The sequence below is a fragment of the Arachis stenosperma genome, chromosome 9 (genome assembly GCF_014773155.1).
Source record: "Arachis stenosperma cultivar V10309 chromosome 9, arast.V10309.gnm1.PFL2, whole genome shotgun sequence".
In the NCBI taxonomy this organism is placed as follows: domain Eukaryota; kingdom Viridiplantae; phylum Streptophyta; class Magnoliopsida; order Fabales; family Fabaceae; genus Arachis; species Arachis stenosperma.
This window is the reverse complement of record NC_080385.1, coordinates 156,795,235-156,814,831: the sequence shown is the minus strand read 5'-3', so window position 1 is coordinate 156,814,831 and position 19,597 is coordinate 156,795,235. Positions and strand designations below refer to the sequence as shown.

General features: G+C 34.6%; 1 protein-coding gene across 8 annotated transcripts; it reads right to left on the bottom strand.

The window, feature by feature from the left end:
- Positions 1-1,287: 1,287 nt before the first annotated feature.
- LOC130948426 (LEAF RUST 10 DISEASE-RESISTANCE LOCUS RECEPTOR-LIKE PROTEIN KINASE-like 1.1) lies at positions 1,288-10,743 on the bottom strand. 8 transcript variants are annotated; one of them, XM_057877150.1, is made up of 5 exons: positions 10,562-10,743; positions 9,448-10,163; positions 2,951-2,989; positions 2,596-2,862; positions 1,288-2,513 (listed from the first exon to the last, which is right to left on the bottom strand). In XM_057877150.1, the coding sequence occupies exons 1-5, from the start codon at positions 10,582-10,584 to the stop codon at positions 1,522-1,524; spliced, it is 2,037 nt and encodes a 678-aa protein (XP_057733133.1). In that variant the 5' UTR covers positions 10,585-10,743; the 3' UTR covers positions 1,288-1,521. The 8 variants fall into 8 exon arrangements, with proteins under 8 accessions (XP_057733133.1, XP_057733134.1, XP_057733127.1 ...); XM_057877151.1 differs by having other exon boundaries at positions 10,558-10,736; XM_057877144.1 differs by lacking the exon at positions 10,562-10,743 and having other exon boundaries at positions 9,448-10,498.
- Positions 10,744-19,597: the final 8,854 nt, after the last annotated feature.

The window sequence follows — 19,597 nt, the reverse complement described above, 5'->3', positions numbered from 1 at the left end:
TTCTGTCTAACTTGCTGACTCGTGAACTGTATCTGACAGATATCCTTCCAAGGGCCCCCCTTATTAGGTAAAGTCTGAGAGGACAGCAAGACATCTGGGTTCAGGTTATTACAAGCACAAACCACCTTCTTCCACAGCGGGCAGTCCTCCTTTGAAAAGCGCCACCACCACTTAAAGAGAAGGGCCGTGTTCCGTAGCATGGCATCCCCCACACCCAACCCACCAAATTTTTTGGGCGCTTGCACCACCTCCCACCTAACCAAAGGCATACCAGTCCTACCATCCTCCTTGCTCCATAAAAATCTTCTCTGTAAGGAAATGAGCTTATCCGCAACAGCCTTTGGCATCCTGTACAAACTTAAATAATATACAGGGAGACTATTCAGTACCGATTTTAGGAGAACCAATTTACCGGCTTTATTAAGAACCTTGGCTTTCCAAAGGCTGAGTTTTTCCTCCACTTTGTCCACAATCGGCTTCCAAGTCTTCACCAACCTTGGATTAGCTCCTAACTGTATCCCCAAATATTTTACTGGAAGGGCGGCTTCCTGGCACCCCAGTACGCAGCACATGCGTTGAACCCACTGAGCCTCACAATTAACAGGAATCAAGCTAGATTTATCAAAATTGATGCTTAACCCCGACATCAACTCAAAACAGCTAAGTATCCTTCTATAGTTCTTCACTGTCTCTTCCTCTTGGGGGCAGAACAGAATGGTGTCATCTGCAAACTGAAGATGCGACAGCTCAATATGATCTCTACCAACCAGTAGCGGAGAAATCCGCCTGTTTCTAACCGCCTCCTCAAGCATTCTATGTAGGACATCAATAGAAATAATCTAAACATGTTAAATACCAAATACATTAAAAACTAAACTCATTAAAATCCAAACATATTAATAATGAATAATCATTGTCTAATGGAAAAGGCATATATATTTTTATTTTTTATTTAATTAATATATGATCGGATTCGCGGTTTAGTTCGGGTTCTGCATCCCAAACCGATACCCAAATCAATCACTAACAAAAATCATCGATTTGGTTCGGATTGAACCCGATTATCCGTTAGTTTCAGAACCAATTTAATTGGTTCGGTTCGGGTTCGGAGAGTACCCGCTACTCGTGCTCACCATTTTTTGTTACATTATTGTTTATTAACAACAATATCATTGAAGTAATAATAAGAATATGAAACGTAAAAAAACATACACAATTTTCTACACTTACATATTGTTCCAACGGAGCAAAATTATAGATGTACATGCGCATAAGGATCTTGCAATATTCGAATGCAATGCTTCCATCTGCCTTTCAATTTAACTCTGCTTAATTACAACGGGCCGTTTAATATTAACCAATAAACATCCTATTAAAAACTACTATACAAGTAGATAAAAAAAAAAGAGAGAGATGATGATCCTTTGACACAATGAGTTACAACTAAGACTTGAAAGCGCATATATATATAGTAAAAATGGAGTATGAACAATTGGTAACAGAATAGTACTATATGATTAACTAAGCACTGATGCTGGGCGTGGTGCATTTACTTTCCCAATTATCAGTGACAGTGATTGGTGAAGAAGATGGTGGTATCTTCATATGCTTCAATAATCCAACTTCATCCCATTCAGGTGAAGGTGGTGGAAGTGAATGTACAATCTTATTGTGAGAAACTTCACTACCATCAACATCAGCTTCCTCTTGAAGCTCTGCATGATCCTTGCCACTCTCAATCTTCTTCAGTTCATCCAAGACTTCATCCATGGAAGGTCTTAACTCCTTGTCTCTTTGCAAACACTGAAAAGCCAACTCCGCCACCGAAACTATCATTCTCCTTACCTTATTGTTTGAATCAAAACCGAGAGAACGATCAACCAAGTCAATAATTGCACTATTTTGAATCTTCTTCATGGCTAGATTTGATAAGTTAATCTCATCCTTATCCCTGTTCATATCCACTGCAGGCATGGATGATATTAGCTCAATGAGCACAACTCCGAAACTATACACATCACTCTTGCTAGTAAGCTGGTAATTCTGGTGATATTCAGGGTCAACATAACCAGGAGTCCCTTGTGGCGCGGTGGATACGTGGGTTGCATCCATGGGGAATAGTCTTGAAAGGCCAAAATCTGCAACCTTGACAGTAAAGTTATGGTCAAGGAGAATGTTGTTGGTCTTCACATCACGGTGAATGATGTCAGAAGCATGAAGATAAGCTAATGCAGTAGCAGTCTCTATGGCGATTTTGATTCTTGTAGACCAAGGTAGTAAGCTGCGCTTGGCTGATTCGCCATGGAGATGACAAGCAACCGTGCCATTAGAAATATATTCATATACAAGCAGCAGTTCGCGGCTGTGGCGCGAAGTGCAGCCGTAGAGAGACACAAGATTTTTGTGTCTCAAACGTGTTAGAATCTGAACTTCATTTATGAATTGCTCTACTCTCCTGTAGTTGTGCTCATACAAGCGCTTCACAGCAACTTCTCTTCCATCTTGGAGTTTCCCTGGGTTTTAATTATCTAAGCATAAGTTATGGAGCACAAATTTAGTATATAAATTAGGGAGGGCAGTATTTGAGTAGCCTACCGTAGTAGACAGTGCCAAAGCCTCCATCTCCAAGTTCTTTGTTATGGTCAAAATTGTTTGTTGCTTCTTTAAGATCCTTGTAGGAGAAGAGTGGAACTCCGAGGTAAGCAGCACCATTATCTAGGTGTGGATTGGAAGAGGAATCAGAATAAGAGTATCTTGATTCAAAGTGGCTGCTGCCTGAGTTGACACGTTTTCTCTTGTAGATTCGGAAGAGCAAGAGCAACCCAATTATCAAGATGCCTAAGAAGCCAATACCCAAACCTACTGAACAAAGAAAATATCAGTGGAAGGTTATTACTTATTACATAACTGTGAAAGTGAAACATACTAAGTAACGTGAAAGCTACATTACCTAGACCCAATTTAGCCTTCTTACTCAGATCTTTTTTCCCTGTAAAAGCAATTAGAAGAAAAAATAGATTTAGTACAAACAATAGAGATTGGGAGTATTATCATTATGTATTGTTGTGCTAACAAATTTAGAGAGCCATTGAATGGAACAAGGTCTTGCCATCCAAGAGTAAGTAACAACAAATTAAATCATCTAGCTTACTACAAAATTCCGGGTATCAAACAGAACAAGAGAAAGCTTAAGTGTCTGATACTGGTTGAGCAAACTGAGCTAACAAAAATGTTAAATAAGAACCTCTCAAGCAAGTTGTCTCACTTGTATTTTCCGGCGGCCTAACGTTGGCACAACAAAATTTACTTTTGCTGTCAAGTTGGCACTGGCCTCTTTGCTTATAGTGACAGTCTGTGCATTCTTGCGACAAAATGACCTTAGCGATGATATCAGCATTTACGAATGTGAATGGATCATTGCCATCAGGAACATCTTTGATTGGAAGCAAGACCTTTGTGCATGAGGTCAACGAACTCTCAATTTGTGTTGTGTTAATGAAAAGGCCGTAGTAGATATCGATGCCAGTGCAATTTACATAACTGAACATGTTCTTAGTTGGGGGGAAATGGAGGGTACGGTTGCATCTGTAGAGGGTTGTATCGTATTCCATATGAAGGGAAGCAAAATGATGAAAGGTGGGAGGAGTAGAAAGAGTATAGTTATATCTGAAGGCATTACAATTTCTTGATTGCATAAGTTGATACAAGTCCTTATCTCTGAATTGAATACTAGTAAAATTCTGTTGAGATACGCGTATAACTAAAAATGTTTTGCCTTCATCACTTAGTTGCACCCATCTTTCCACCTGCGGTGACTCAGAACAATTGTGTATGGCCAAAAGGCCACACTCCTGACGCTCTGCTGTAGTGAGAGGGAAGCTGATGTTCCCAACATATCCACAATTGAATGAAGCTGGACATTCTCTTCTCTCTCCGGTGGCTGCGGCCACCACAAGCATCAATACCAATACAACAAATTCATACATGCTCAATTCAACAAAGGATTTGATTCTCTCAACCATTGCCACCAACCTATTGGAATTGGGAAAGTGGCTATTGACTGTTCATAGTATGTTACCTTCTTCAATGTGCAATTACTAAGAAAAACTGATTAAAAAATCATTAGTTCTTTCCAGTAGTCCGCAGACTTTGGGGGTCCGGTGGGCCTTCAAATTGAAACTAGTGAAAAGAGAGGACTAATACGATACAATGTTGAACTGGTCAAGCTAGTTTTTCTAAGCATTTTGGTGTTTATGTTCACACCTTCATTTCTCTTTGATGGAAAACGCGTATAAGGGTATATAATCTATCATCTACCACTTAGTGTCATAATCAATCACATTACTCTTTTGTCTCACTAGCCATAAATTCAAGCAGTCATAATGTCTCTTCTAACAGTAACAGACATCAATGTGAAATTTGGAAATTTAGACCTACTAGTAAAATTCCTTCTCTATTGTTATTGACTATTGACTAGTTGGCTTAGTGGAGTACGAAAAAAATAGGTAAAATTCCTATATTTATTTACTCTGTTCTCAGCTTCATTCTCATCCAACTAAAATATTTTGGTTCATAAAGAAAACTACTTACATTGCAAAGTCTAGGAAATTAATTAATATCTTTTCGTCAAATCATCAAAAAAGGTTTCTGATAACCTTACTTGTACTAATTGTCAAGCCTCTTACCTTTTTTTTTCTCAATCCTAGTTTGATGTACCGTAAGTGTAAAATAATTTTATATATGTATCTAATTACTTAATATCCCATCAATAAAAATAACTACTTCTCAAGTTGATCGCGTAAATATTAAATAGTCATTTAAAAGAATAGATATAATTACAAGACTATATTACACCGTTAGTGTATCAAAATTAACTCATTAAATTATAGAATTTAATTTCCTTAATTAGATGTATCTAACTTCCACCAAAACTTAACTACTACTAGTAATGTACATAACTGCTCAGATCTCTAATAATCTCAACCATGGTACATAGAAGAATCTATAAGACAGCAAATGAATCATCTTGAGCCTTCCTCAAATAGGTAATCTCTTTCACATGGCTAAGATTAAGAACCACGTTACTTTCAACACTTCATCAAAAGAATTATCTTCTTTTTTTTTTTTTCTAAAACAAAAAAAAAAGGAAAGGGATAATGCTAATTCAGAAATGATTCAACTCTGGACCCAAGTTCTAGGCTCTAATGAGGGGTTCCTTTCGGAAAATTAAGAGGCTGCCATGATGCCATCAGATTCTTGTGTACACACACATGGCCACATGGGGCGTGTACCAAGTCAATAACATTATTGATATAATATTATTTTAGAATATAAAATAAAAAAATATAATTTTAGATTGTAAATTTGTCTCATATATACTTATGTAGACTATTTAATGTCGTTTACTTAGTAGTATGCATAATTTGGGCTTGGCATGCATACGATCAACGAGAACTTATCAGCAGTCATCCACTAAGTTGCTACAGTTTTAATGTTTCATATTCAATGCAGAATAGTTTACATGAACAAGCTAAGTTTACTTTAGGGAAAAAAAAAAGAGCATATTAGAAATAAAATTATAAATATCTGAATAAAAAAGATAAACGATTAATGTGACATAACAGGGAAACAAAAATCTATGGTACAAAGTTTACATTAGCGCTGAAGATATAAATTACTTATTAATAATTAAGTATAATTAAAAGATACAAATACCTATTTTGTTTCCTTTAGTCAAGACCGTAGTTTGTTTTGGAATACATTAATGGTTGCTATTTTAAAAGATAAAAATATTTATTTTTAATATTAATTACGTAAATATTATAAAAAATAGATATAATTAAATAATTATATAAAATATTTTATATTTTATATTATCAATACATTGAAATTATATTATATTAAATGATTTAATACATTTAATTAAATTATTTCACATCATGGATACTTATATCTCATTATTATTTTCATATCATGCGAGTAACAACCACATGCGATATATCCTAATTCCTATAGCTGTATGTAGTTTTCAGGGTACATACTCTTTACATCTCTAGGGCCTAGAGGGAATGGAACCTGCTTGCTCTTAAATGAGTGGGATCCAACTGGATGGATATGTATTTATTTTTGATGAAAATGCTTAGTAAATGAAACTAACTATGATATTTCGAATTTGATATGTAAAAGGCTAATTCGTTACACATTAAAAAAATTTTTAAGAATTTATTGTTGGTGAATAAATTGTTGCATGTATAAATTAAAATTCGAATTCCCAATCTTTACTTAAACATACCAGGCAAACAAACTAACTAACAAAGGACTGGAAGATAAAGGAAAATGAAGGATTGAGGACACCTAAACTGACTGGCAAGAGAGAGCTTAAGATCAACTCAGGGTTCCACTTCTGGGACAGCCCTCGGAAATCATGTTAGACGGGTTGCTTTGTAGTCAACTAATTCTACTTTTCTGGGCTTCGGCCCAGTTAAAACACGAATAAAGTAAATTGGTTAATAAAATATATAGAACCTGGTTTATGGTAGGTCCAACAAAAATATTGGTTGACATATTATTTAAAAAATCAAAAAGTTGATGCGATGTGTGAATGTATTGTGTGAGTCATACGTATAATACTTAGGATTAAAGGTTGTCCAATCTATTTTACTAAGAAAAAAGAAGAATGTTATATTAGATTGTTTATATATCTTTTAATTTTTGTATTTAAAATAATTGATAAAAAATAGAAAAAAATAAAAATATTTATCTTTTATATTATAATATATATATATATATATATATATATAAAAGGTGTATACAAAAAATAATAGGAACTTTTTTTAAGTATTATATTATTCATGCTTTTTTATTGCAAAGAAGTTTATACTAAATTGAGAACTATTTTTTTTTTTATATAAAGGTACAACATTCAAGTATTCAAGAAAGCTCGCTTACATTCAAAGAAAAAATTAACGTAAACTTGGCTAAAATAATACTAAGATAAACTAAAGATATTTTTATGTTTATTCATTTAAAAAAAAAAGACTAAGAAAAAAGATAAAGAGTAGTACGAGGAGGAGAAGGCGGAGGTGATGGTTGAACGTGTGATGTTTAAAGAATGGAAGAAATCAAGAAATGTTATCATGGTATACAACCCCTGAATATTTTATTGAGAAATTAAAACGAATTAATTTCGTGTAATTAAAAGATTAAAAGGTTGAATATGTGAAGTTTTAAACTATCAATCGCAATAATTTTTTAATATTTTTCAACATCTATAATAATTGCGTCAAAATCAAAGATTCCCTTAACAAATAATTGAAGGACGAAATAATATAGAAATAGACGCATAGAAATATAATATGTTATTACTTATAAATCCTAGAGATAAAATGTGAGGAAAGTATTTAGCAAAAAAAAAAAAAGTGAGGAAAGTAGGAAAGTCGTAGAAGAACCTCGATCATGGAATTAAACAAAAGTAAACGGACCTGATTTTTAGAACGATTCAAACTTGTTTATAATCGTTGATCCTATCTAGAATATGATTAATCAATAATTTTTTTAATAATTTTAAAATTTAGCTAAAATATATCTTAAAAATAATGTTTAAGAGATGAAATTACTTCCTTTATGTCAAAATAGTTATTATTTTTATTTACTTATACGTTGATGAATATATTGTATTTAGAGCAAATAAAATAGATCCAGATACATTATTTTTTTAATGCACAAAATAAATCGAAGCATCATTATTTTAAAATAAAGGATCTTTTAATAAATTCATGTATAAAGAATTTGCGAAACTGAACTATATGTTCTAGTAATTGTATTTTATCCACGAAAATGAATTTTTACGAATTTAATTAAAGTAAAAATGTATATATAATTATTTTATATAAAGTTGATATATAAAAATTATTAAATTTAAAATATTTAACTAAATTATTATCTAATAATTTTTAAATATTAGGACAAGTTGTATATAAAATATTTGAAAACAAAATGTATTAGATTGTACCTTTTTAATATTACAGACATTTTTGTAATTTTTTCATATCTATAGAAATTACGATAATTTTAAAAATTGAACGTAGTGGATTTATGTAGATTTGTGTGTTGGGCAGAAACTGCTACGCTACAAAGTGTAGTGAACAAAACTGCACTATAAGAAAATTGCCATAGGCTATAACGGTTTCTAAAAACTTGTAGTGTTGCACTCTTGCAGCATAATAGTGAATTTCATTTGAGATTCTAATCAAATGAGAATTTATTCTGTATAAAAATTTGAGAACTACTTCAACTCAACTAAAATGATCATTATTTTTAAAAAAGTTTTCACTCAAAAGCCCTTTTATAAGATATTTTTTTTCCACGAAAATAGCATTTGTTCTAACAAATCAAGTTATTATTGAGGCGACGCAAGACAAAAAAAGATTCATATAATTTATTTTAATGTTGCTAAATTTTACTAAGTGGATTTCACTCCTCCAAACTTAAATTGTATCTCCTAAAGGTTCATCTCATTTGAGAATCATTGGTGTTCATAAGAAAGAAATTTTAGACCAAATAGCTCATAAATTAATTGAAAAAGTAGAGAAGTTGGATATTCCATTTTAGTTTAATCCTGTATTTAGCAAATTAGAGAGTCTAGATTTTGAAAAATTTTGTATGAAAACTAAGGAGGCACTAGCTATAACTTCCATGTTTCAATTTCATTAGCTTTTGGTATGGGACGACTAAGCTGTATAGAGAAAAATCCTCATTTGACTAGAGTCTCAAATGCAATTCATTATCATGCTCTAAGAGAGGTTGCAATTTTTTTAGAAATTGCTATAGCCAATTGCGATTTTCTTAAGTGACAGTTTTTTCCGAAACCATTACATTCTGCAGTAATTTTTATTCAACACACGAATTCACATAAACTGTTACATCTTATAGTGACTTACATTCAATTTTAAAATTATTGTAGCAATTTTTATAGATATAAAAAAATTACAGAACGTCTACAGTATTAAAAAATTATAATCTAATAATTGGACGTGAGTTTCTACTTTTAATTAATCATGCAGTTAATGGTTTATTATTATGTTTCACACCCCGTATATGTGTATTCGGTATATTAATTCCTCCAAAATCCTCACACATCTATAATAATTTTAAGTTAATGATTATTCTCACAGACCCTACATCAGTACATTTTTCCATGTGATTCTAATTAAAAAGGAAAAGAACTAGCTCAGTTAGAAATTAAATCACACTATTCCACTAATTTGAAACAAACGGCACTATATATCGTTCATACGAATCCAAGATTACCTAAAATAGTAGTTCCGGATCTAATCATCAAATGGACTAATTTTGGTATCAAAGAAAATGGAACATGGATGAAAACTGAAGATAAAGTAAGTAAAGAATTATGGTGAGCAAAAGAAGAGAAGAGATAGAGACAGAAACCTGTAAAATCACATTTGGAAGCATGAATTCGATCAGTGCAGTAACACTGGAAAGTGAATATAGTTGAATTGAAGCCACACCTTCCTCCTGTGCTATTGCACAACTTGCAATCACTCGCTGTCCAATTCAGCATGAACCCTCTCCTCAGCTCCTCTTCTATCCCTCCTCCTCCTCCTTCCCTCCCTTCCACCACCGCATCCACCACCTCTCCGCCACTCCCGCAACTCTCGGAGACCGATGTTACTGTCTTCACATCGTCCTTATACAATGCCAGAACCGAACCACCCGTTTTGTTGCTCGCTTCAGAACACCCAATTCTGTAATCCATCAACTCTGTGGGCATGGATGACAGATTACATCCGAAGAACAGTAAGATGTCCTTATTATGATTCCGATTAAGAAAACTGAAGGTCATGGTTGGAGGAAGGGTGAGGTTATGTGTAGCAGAAATACAAGAAGTATTTGATGAGAAGGCAGCATTGGAGACTCTGAGTGATTCGTTGTGGTAGAATATTTGATGGATGATGTAAGAAGTATTGGAGAGATTGAGAGTTGGGAAGCCATGAATATCAGCACAAGAGATGGCAAAACCAGGGTAGCCACAGAAAGGTTGCTGCTTGCCTTGGATGTAAAAGGGGTATCTTATGGATTGGTTGCCGCATATTTGGGGTTCACATGCCAGGTAGTGTGGATCCACATGAGCGCACAAACTGGTTCTGCTCAGCACACACAAGAGGATGATGTTAATGATAACACAACAGTAGAAGAAGGTGATGATGTCTTGGTTCATTTCTTGTATACGGAAACAAAAAAGTTAGTTATTAATTAGTTGATGGTGGTTGTTTTAGAGAGGAGGGGTATGAACCATTGAGAAGAGAGAAGAGAGAAGAGAGAAGAGAGTTGTATTATGTGAGGGGTGGGGGGTTGACCTGCAATTGCAAGAGCAATATTGGAGGCTATGATTCTGACTCTGACATAACTTTTAATTTAATTTGAATAGAAGGAAAGGAAGGCCATATGATATGAAAATTAAATACAGCTGCCTTGGACTTTTTGAAAAGAGAATCATGAATAGTTGAATACATAGTTATGTGGTGAGGCCAAGTTTACCTACATATACGTGTGTGGAGCCTGCATCGTGTTCCAATATGCGCAACTTGAGAAACTTTGACCAATTTTCCATTTTTGCTGTCTATTCCCGAGTGGCCGACTCTTTTCTTCCTCCTCTGGGGATGTTAATTACTTCATGTAATGGAACACAACACGGCCACAATAATGTTGATTCTTGAATATTGAAATATTGGAGACAAGAGCAGCAAATTAAACATTAATTTAGTGGCTTGGAATTTCAAGATTTTCATTATCACATGGATATTGTATTTGGTGACTATGAACTTCCTGGCTTAGTCTAAAATTTTCCAAGTGTAAAAGATAAGAATAAAAATTTTCTTTTTTATTAAAAAGAAAGATGAATAAAATCTTAAAATATATATGATTGCTACATCCTTATCATTGTTCTTGTTCATGACAATTATATCCACTTGCCTGTTTATAATTACTGAGAGATGCCTATACCTGCCCTGCCTGGGTGACGTGTTCGTTTTTTAGCCACTCTTCCAGTTTTTCTGAAAAAAAAAAAACAAAAAACCAAAAAGAGATATACATAGATGATATACATATATACAAAATTACAAAAGCCTATCCTTTACATTGTTCTGGTTAAATATTGTCGTCTAAAGTGTTAAACTACTCCCAAACAAAGTCTAAATGCTACTAAGGAACAGACTCCCATCACATCATGATCACTTTGAGTCTCTATCCCCTTATTCCTACTTCCTAGTGTCGCTTCTCATTGGTTTATTTTTTTGGAGTTCATATATATATATGTACATAATAAGAAGCCCCTTTTTCATCTAAATTCTAAACCAAAGGAAAAAAGACAAGAAATATGGTCCAAGCATACTATAATATTGTAATTGAACCAAACAATAATAATGCAAGTGGATAGGCCTTTTTCATGCCAAACAAGATGCTTGCTTGCTTTCTCTTCTTCAATATTATATCATGTGACGCCGTCTATGAACATTTGATTAAAGAACAAATAAACGAGATCATTAATTAATTAATCACGAGCCTTTGCAATTCTTTCTTTCTTTCTTCTTTAGCATGCATGCAAGCAATGCACAAAAATGAAAAGCTATCAAATCAAATTAAAGTAGCAAGTACCCCCAATTCCTTGCGTGAACAAATTTTGTAGTAGTATTGATTCTGTGGTCATCCATATGCCCCAAATTAAATTAAACCACTCCCACTTGCCCCCATCCTCCTCAAAACTATTGTTATAGAAATGTTGAAAATGAAACCCATTTCCAAATATTTCAAGGCCTCACCAATAGCCACTTAAAATGGATTGTGAAGTTGTGACAGTGCAAAGTAACGCCGTTCTCCGACGCCCACATACAACATTCGTCCTTGTGAAATTTTAATGGACCAATTCAACCATCAACACCGACCTTTGAACATAGGACGGATATTAACTAAATAATTAGGTTCTTATGCTTTGACTTTAATTATTTTCAATCACGTAATTTCTGAGAAACATTTTTAAAGTCGTAATTTAACTTTTGTAATTGAATGAGCAATAATCCAATGTTACAAAATTTGTTTCTTTACTCCGTATATTACAATCTGACTTTGTGAGTCATCAATACACAATATTACTAACACGTGACATATGAGACATTGGAACTCCTCAAAGATCTTCTTCTCAACTTGTCATAGAATTAACTACCATGAAATTAAAATGCTACCAGGATAATAGTTTAGTTCCATGTTCATTTGAAGCATGGGAATGGAAACATAAGGTGGAGATAATCGTCACATATTCACATGGCATCTGAAAAGGAATTGAATAATATATAAACATCTTATTTGTATTTAAATATTTGCTGAAGCAACCTTTGGCTCTTCGGCAAACGCTAATAACATGCTGCAGAAGCAATTCTGTAACATGACTAAGTCTCGAATCTCTCTTACATGAGGAATATATACTTCGCTTAGTTGGCAAAAGTCAACTACGTTATACATGTGTACGTTTTAATAATTTTTTAACTAATAATTAAATCAAATATTTTTAAGACCTTAAAAAATCTGCTACAATTATATTAAACATATATCGAAAGATATAATATTTGTGGTCAACTGTTCATGCTTGAATCTAAATAACAAGCCCAACAAATCTATGCCCAAAGAAAAGAAGTCTTCTTTAGCTAAACTGTAGATCGCGAGCAGGCCCATTAAAAAGACCAGAGCAACTGGTGGGTCCATGTACCCGAACACCATTAGACTCGAGCTCAAAGACCCGAGTTTGACTTGACTTAGAAAAAAAAAAAGTGATGTATCATGTAAATAAAATATTAGCCAAAAATAAATTATATAAAGCTTAGCCTTCAGGAGCCAAACTTTCTCTAATAGGAAGCTCTCTTCTCTCAATAGAAGAGTCCTCTAAAAACTTCAGTTTCTTCTCTAAAAAAACATTTTTATCCTGTTCAAACTTTATAAACAGTATTCTCACACAATTCTCATTCTATTTGAACCATTAAAGTCACTGCAAAACCTGAAATATACAGCAACAAAAAAATTAGCAACATACAACATAAATAGTATAGAAGATAAAGTCATCAAACTCAACAAATAAAAAAATTAGGGTAAAAAAAATTGATTAAATGTGATAGAAAAGATAATAAGTGATAAAGAGATAAACTTTAAAAAATGTAGAAATGTATTATTGAAAATGTAGAGAAACCCATAAGGAATTGCAGTTACTAACATTAGTCTGAAAAAGATGTTATTTCAGTTTGAAAGACATGAAGAGAGGGTTACAGATTATTTAGAATGGTCCTTGGAATGTCAGAAAAAAATTGGTCAATCTCAAACTATGGAGGGAGGGCGAATTAGTTTTTGAAGTTGATCATGACTTCATGAAATTTTATATTCAAGTTCATGGCATTCCACATAATCTCATGAATAAAGAGACAGAAATTCTTATCGGAAGAATGTTGGAAGTACTACCTGAGGCTGAAGACCCAAAAGTGGACGGCGTTCTTAGGAGATCATATCCGAGGATCAGGGTTAGTATCAATATTACCAAGGTTTTACCAACAGGTTTCTAGTTAGATAGAGAGGAGATGCCACCAATGTGGATTTTCTTTAAGTATGAGAGGCTGTCGAACAGTTACTATTTCAACTGTGGAATATTAGGACATGAGAAGAAAATATGCAAGAATCCAATAGTCAAGGTATACTGGGATCCAACCAAGAAGAAGTATTCACCAGGATTGGGAGTCTGCCAAGTTCGACCAGTTTCAACCATGGGAGGAGGAAGTTCAAAACAACATAGACGGAGAAAAGATGGGGAGGAACAGGCGCATGATCAACAAAACCTTGGAAGAGAGAGTGGTGAGGAACAAAGCACTGAGGAGAGAAAGATTAGGGTTGATCAAATTCTACAGCAGAAAATCAGAGAGAAAAGTGTCTGGAAAAACCAAATAAGAAGAGAAGAAGGGATGACTGAAGCAGAAGAGCAGGTAGAAAAAGTACCAAAAATCCTTGATTTTCAAGAAGAAGAGGATATGCAATTTGACTTAGGAGCAGCCTACAAATTTAAGAGTCTCAACAAGGAGATAAGAGAGAGGAACAATGAATGGGCTTACACCAAAAAGGCCCAAAAGGGAGAAAAGGGAAAGAGGTTTAGAAGGTGAGTAGATACGGGTCAAGAAAAGATATTAGGCCCAATTTTGTGGCAAATCAACTATAAGTTTGGAACGTTGAAGGGGGTGTGCTGAATCTATATACAACAAAAGAAGGAGAGGTGAACGGCTACAAAAAAAAAAAGATTGGAAGTTGGGCCAGAAAAAAAAAGTAGAAAAAGAAATCATAGAATAGGAACTAAAAAGACTTATGACAGTAAAAAAGAAGAAAAATATGTGAATGTTGACAGAGAGAGGATAAAGGAATATGAAGAAATGTTAAAGAGTATAATGGGAGAAGAATAACTCAATAAGCTATCCAAGAAAGCACAGGACAGAGAAGATGAATTTGTGGGACAGCATGTAAATTTGGGTGAGAACGTCTACTATATAGAATTAGTAAGCGATGAAGATGAAGATGATAAAAGGGAAGAACATGATGATTAGAAACACAACTAGCAAAGAAGATGGAATTGAAACTGAATTTAAAAAGAAAACGAGAAAATAAACAGGTGCTAGCGCTTACAAATGAGGAATGGAAGGAGGAGCAAGAGGATAGGGAGCCCAAGAAAATAAAGAATAACAACACTACACTGGACACAGGGGAGTATGAATTATCTATGCATGTTTCTGGTCAGATTAAGGAAATACAAATGGCTGAGTAGGCGAGCCTTAACATGCCCCAACCTCAGCCATGAGTATCATTTGCTGGAATTGTCGGGGAATAGCGGCTACCTCGACAATCTCCGAGTTGTATGATCTATGTAAAAAAGTAAAGCCGCTCATAGTGTTTTCAATGGAAACTAGGGCTAGACAAGAAAAAATGAATAGGATAAGAAGAAGGCTTCATTTTGACAATATATTTTGCGTAGAACTGTGGGGCATGTCCGGTGAGCTAAGTTTGTTATAAAAGTCTAATGCTAATATTAATGTTTATGAGTAGTGTGATAACTATATTAAAGCTAGTATTAATATTAATAATGGTCTGAAATGACAGGGTGTTTTGTGTATAGAAATTTAGTTTTTCAAAAGAGAGAAAACTATGCCAGCAGATCACGGTAAATAATATGAACAAGGAAGAATCTCAAGCTTATTTGGGGGACTTCAACAATATTAAAAGTCAAGAGAAAAAGGTATGCATTTATCCACAGCCAAGAATTTATTTAGAAACTTTTAGAAGGTTTGTAGATGATAATAGATTAATGGATGTTGATCTTAAAGGTAGTAAATTTACATAATTTAATAATCTAAGAAATAACTTTATCACTAGGGAAAGACTAGATAGAGTGTTAGTAAACTGGAAATGGCTGCAAATAAACCAGAATGTTATTTTGAAAGCTTCTCCGACTGTAAGTTTGGATCACTGTACATTAATTTTGAAAACATAGCCGCTAGTTCGAATAAAAAAGATTTCAGGTTTGAAGCATTTTAGACAGAGCATGAGGAGTGCAAAGAGGTGATCAAGCGGAGTTGGCAATTGGATGACGCGAATAGAAATTGTTGGAATCAATTCATAAAAAAGAGAAATTGATGCAAGAGGGAGTTGACATAGTGGACTAGAAGGAAGTTTAAGAGAGCAGATAAATAAATTGAAAGAAAGAAAATAGAGTTACAACACATTCAGAAATCCAATATGTCGGAAAGAGATCAGAGGAGAGAGAGCGAACTGAAAAGTCAAATCTCAGAGCTTTAGAAACAAGAAGAGAAATATTAGGACAACGATCAAGGATGAAATGGTTAAAATGGAGTGATAAAAATTCAGTTTTCTTTCATGCAACAACAATTCAAAGAAGAAATAGGAATAAAGTTGAAAAATTGAGAGATGAGACAGGACAGTGGATACAAGGAGAGAAAAATATGATGAGATTAGTAGAAAGACAATTCACTAAGTTGTTTACCTCTATAGGGCCAGGAACTTGGAGGAGTGTGTAAGAGAAATACCTAGGAGAGTCACTAGAGAGATGAATGAGGAGTTAATGGCAAAGATCAATGACGAGAAAATTAAGGAGGTGACTTTTAGTATTGGTGGATTAAAAGCTCTAGGTCTAGATGAATTAAATGGGTTTTCTTTTTCAGCAACATGGGATTATATTGAGTAAAGAAGCGTGTGAAGTGGTTAAACAATTTTTTGAAAACAGTATCATACCAGAAGATTTAAATGAGATAACTATTGTTTTGATTCCTAAAATGAGTCAACCGAAAAGCTTGAATCGCCTAAAACCCATAAGCTGTTGTAATTTTGTGTACAAGATTATAACTAGGGTCTTGGTGGGGAGGTTAAAAAAAGTGCTAGATGTTATTATATCTCCGATTTAAAGTGCCTTTGTAAAAGAAAGACTCATACAAGATAATATAATAATAGTGCAAGAAGCTTTTCACAAATGAAACCAAAAAAGGAAATCTTGGAAGCAAAGACATAGCCATTAAATTGGATATGAATAAGGATTATGATAGATTGGAATGGAATTTTTTGGAAAAGGGTCATGGAAGAGTTCAGTTTTAGTAATGAATGGGTGAAGTTGATGATGAGCTATGTGAAAAGTGCTAGTTATAGGTTCAAAATAAATGAAAAATTGTCAACCAAGATCAACCCCCAGAGAGGTCTTAGACAAGGAGATTCTCTATCACCCTGTCTCTTTATTTTGGCTGCTGAAAGCTTTACTATACTCATGGAAAAAGCGATGATGGATAATCTAATTTCAGGAATTAAGTTAGCTACAACATCGCCGGTCAACATTCATTTATTATTTGCTGATGATTGTAAAATTTTTGCAGGGGCGCAAGAAGAGAAAATTTATCAACTCATTCAGATTATTAACAAATATATGGAGGTATCAGGACAAAGAATTAATACTGAGAAGTCTTGGCTGATTTTTGAAAGTCAGGTACCTATCTAGAGTAGGGTGACTATAGAAGAGATCACCGAAATAGCATCGTGGGAGAAACACAAAGGATATCTAGAGTTACCAGCGAGATGGGAAAGATAGAAAAAATAGAGCATTAGAGTGGATAGAGGAGAAGATACTAGATAAATACAAAGATGCAGGGTGAAATTATTAAATCAAGCTGGAAAGGAAGTTTTGATAAAAGCAGTAATACAGGTGATTCCAGTCTATGGCATGAACGTCATTAAATTTCCTAAATCCTTCTGCAAAAGAATTGAAGCAGCGATTGGCAGATTCTGGTGGTCGAATAATGGAAAGGAAAGAAGCATTTATTGGAAGAGTTGAAAAAAATGACAAGGAGTAAAAAAAATAGAGTCTTGGGGTTTAAAGACTTAGAATATCAAAATGTAGCACACTTGGATAAACAAGCATGGAGGTTACTGATAAACGAAATTTAGCATGCCGAATTAGAATTCAAAGATGAGTATGATCGTGAGTATAGTCTAATCGACACTTAAATCTCGTACCAAACAATCCTACAATCTATATCCGAGAGTACCAATCTCCCGAGTCGTCCTCCCTTGGAATTGCCAAAGTGTGCATCTTTATTGATTAGAAAACCTTGTTGGGATTCTTTGAAGGTTTTAGCAAAGTAATAGGAAACAAACAATCAATCATTAAAAGACTTGGCTTAGGGTTGGTATTAGAATTTCTATCCTTATAGTTCATTCAATGATGACAACAATTGGCCTTGCTTCATTTAGTTATCCCCTAGGTATAGAGGAAAGTCAAATGAAAATAATCAACTTGAGTCACAAGTCCTAGCTTCACCTCATGGGAATCTAGCTTTAGTGCACTCCTAGTCAATTAGCAATCCCTAATTCCAAATCAACAATTGACACAACTATTCAACTTCCTCTAATGGCCCAACCCTATGCCAAGTGAGAAATTTCTACTTCATAACTAGTGTTGACATTTTATCAAACATTTGATGAGCAAGAAAGAAAGTCCTAGTAAAATGAGAAGAAAAGTAGAATTGAAAGTATTGCAACACAAGGAACTAACAACAATTGTCAAAGAACAACAATGGAAATCAAATTCTCAAGATATTGAAAAAAATCCAAAACTACAAAGTTGAATTCTAGATCTATGAAAATTGGGCAATTACAAATATTACTTGAAATTGGAGAAGAAGATCTATGACATGAACAAGGTGAAGTGAGAATTGCAATGGATCTCACTAAAGAGTGATGGAAAATTCAGAATTTGGATGAAGATGAACCCTAGTGAAAGCTTGAAATCTCTCTCTCCTTCTCCAAGAGTGTAACTAACTATCCCTCCAAAAAATATCTAAATTCTAGAAAAATGAACTAAAAATATCCTTGACCCTTGCTCCTTTGGTCTTCTTAAGCTTTTTCCGCCAAGGAATTTCCCTAAAAATGGGATTCTCAACTACTTCCACGCCTAAGTCACGTGGCTTCTAAAAAAATCACATTCGAACATCGGCGCGCACGCGCAAGGTACGCGCGCGCGCCACCATCTTGTAATGTGCGCGGAGGTGTGATGTACGCGTGCGCGCCCATGAAGATCATGGCTTAGCCGCTACGTAAGCCGGCTCATGGCTTGGCTCTTGGCTTCGACTTCTAGTTGCTCCATCCACGCGGACGCGTCAAGTGCGCGCACGCGCCCATGCTGAGGTTTCCAAGGCTCAATTCTCATGCTCCCTTCCTTTGCTCCCGTCCTCCTTCTCTCTTCCGGTCCATCCCTGCCCTATATTCTGGAACCACTTAACACACGGGTCACGGCATCGAATGGCATCAAGAGAAGATTAGAAATGTATCTATTTTAGTGCAAAATAAGCATGTTTTCATTCATGGGACAAAACTAGGAAAGGAGTACAAAATCTTGTATTTTCATATAGAAAGTGTGTGGAATCATTGATAAAACCCCTGAAATCAACACAAGATAAACCCTCAAAATGGGGTTTGTCAACCTCCCCACACTTAGATTCTAGCATGTCCTCATGCTTAGAGGAATGTAAAAGAACCACAAAAGACCGAGGGATCACAAAAATATAAGACTCATGAAGTGCAACCTACTTATGTGAATGCAACTATGACTAGTGCTATTACCTACTTGGTTAGGAACAAATCAACCTTCCCATGACATATGCTAGCATATGGGACACGATGGTGGTCAATGTATAGGACTTGCCAATTTTCTTAAGCATCAAATACGATATATGCAACCTTGCATGAGGAATGCTCGTGAGAGCCGGGAATCAAGGAGTTGAGCATCGAACCCTCACCGGAAGTGTTTACACTCTAGCCGCTCGGTGTTTGGGGTTGATTCACTCAATTCTCCCCTAATCATACTTTCCAAGATTTGTTTCTCTTCTAGCAATCAACAATTATTCAATGCATGCATACAATTATCATGAGGTCTTTTCTTTTGGTTGTAATGGGGCTAGGGTTCAGGTAGGATGCATATTTGGTTAAGTGAGTTTGAAATTTAAAT

Excerpts from the sequence above, each read along its gene's own strand:
- LOC130948426 (XM_057877144.1), bottom strand. The coding sequence starts at position 10,237 with ATGAACCAAGACATCATCACCTTCTTCTACTGTTGTGTTATCATTAAC. Across the intron at positions 2,990-9,447 it reads TTCCAAATGTGATTTTACAG|GGAAAAAAGATCTGAGTAAG; the intron begins GTTTCTGTCTCT and ends TTGCTTTTACAG. Across the intron at positions 2,863-2,950 it reads GAAGGCTAAATTGGGTCTAG|TAGGTTTGGGTATTGGCTTC; the intron begins GTAATGTAGCTT and ends TTCTTTGTTCAG.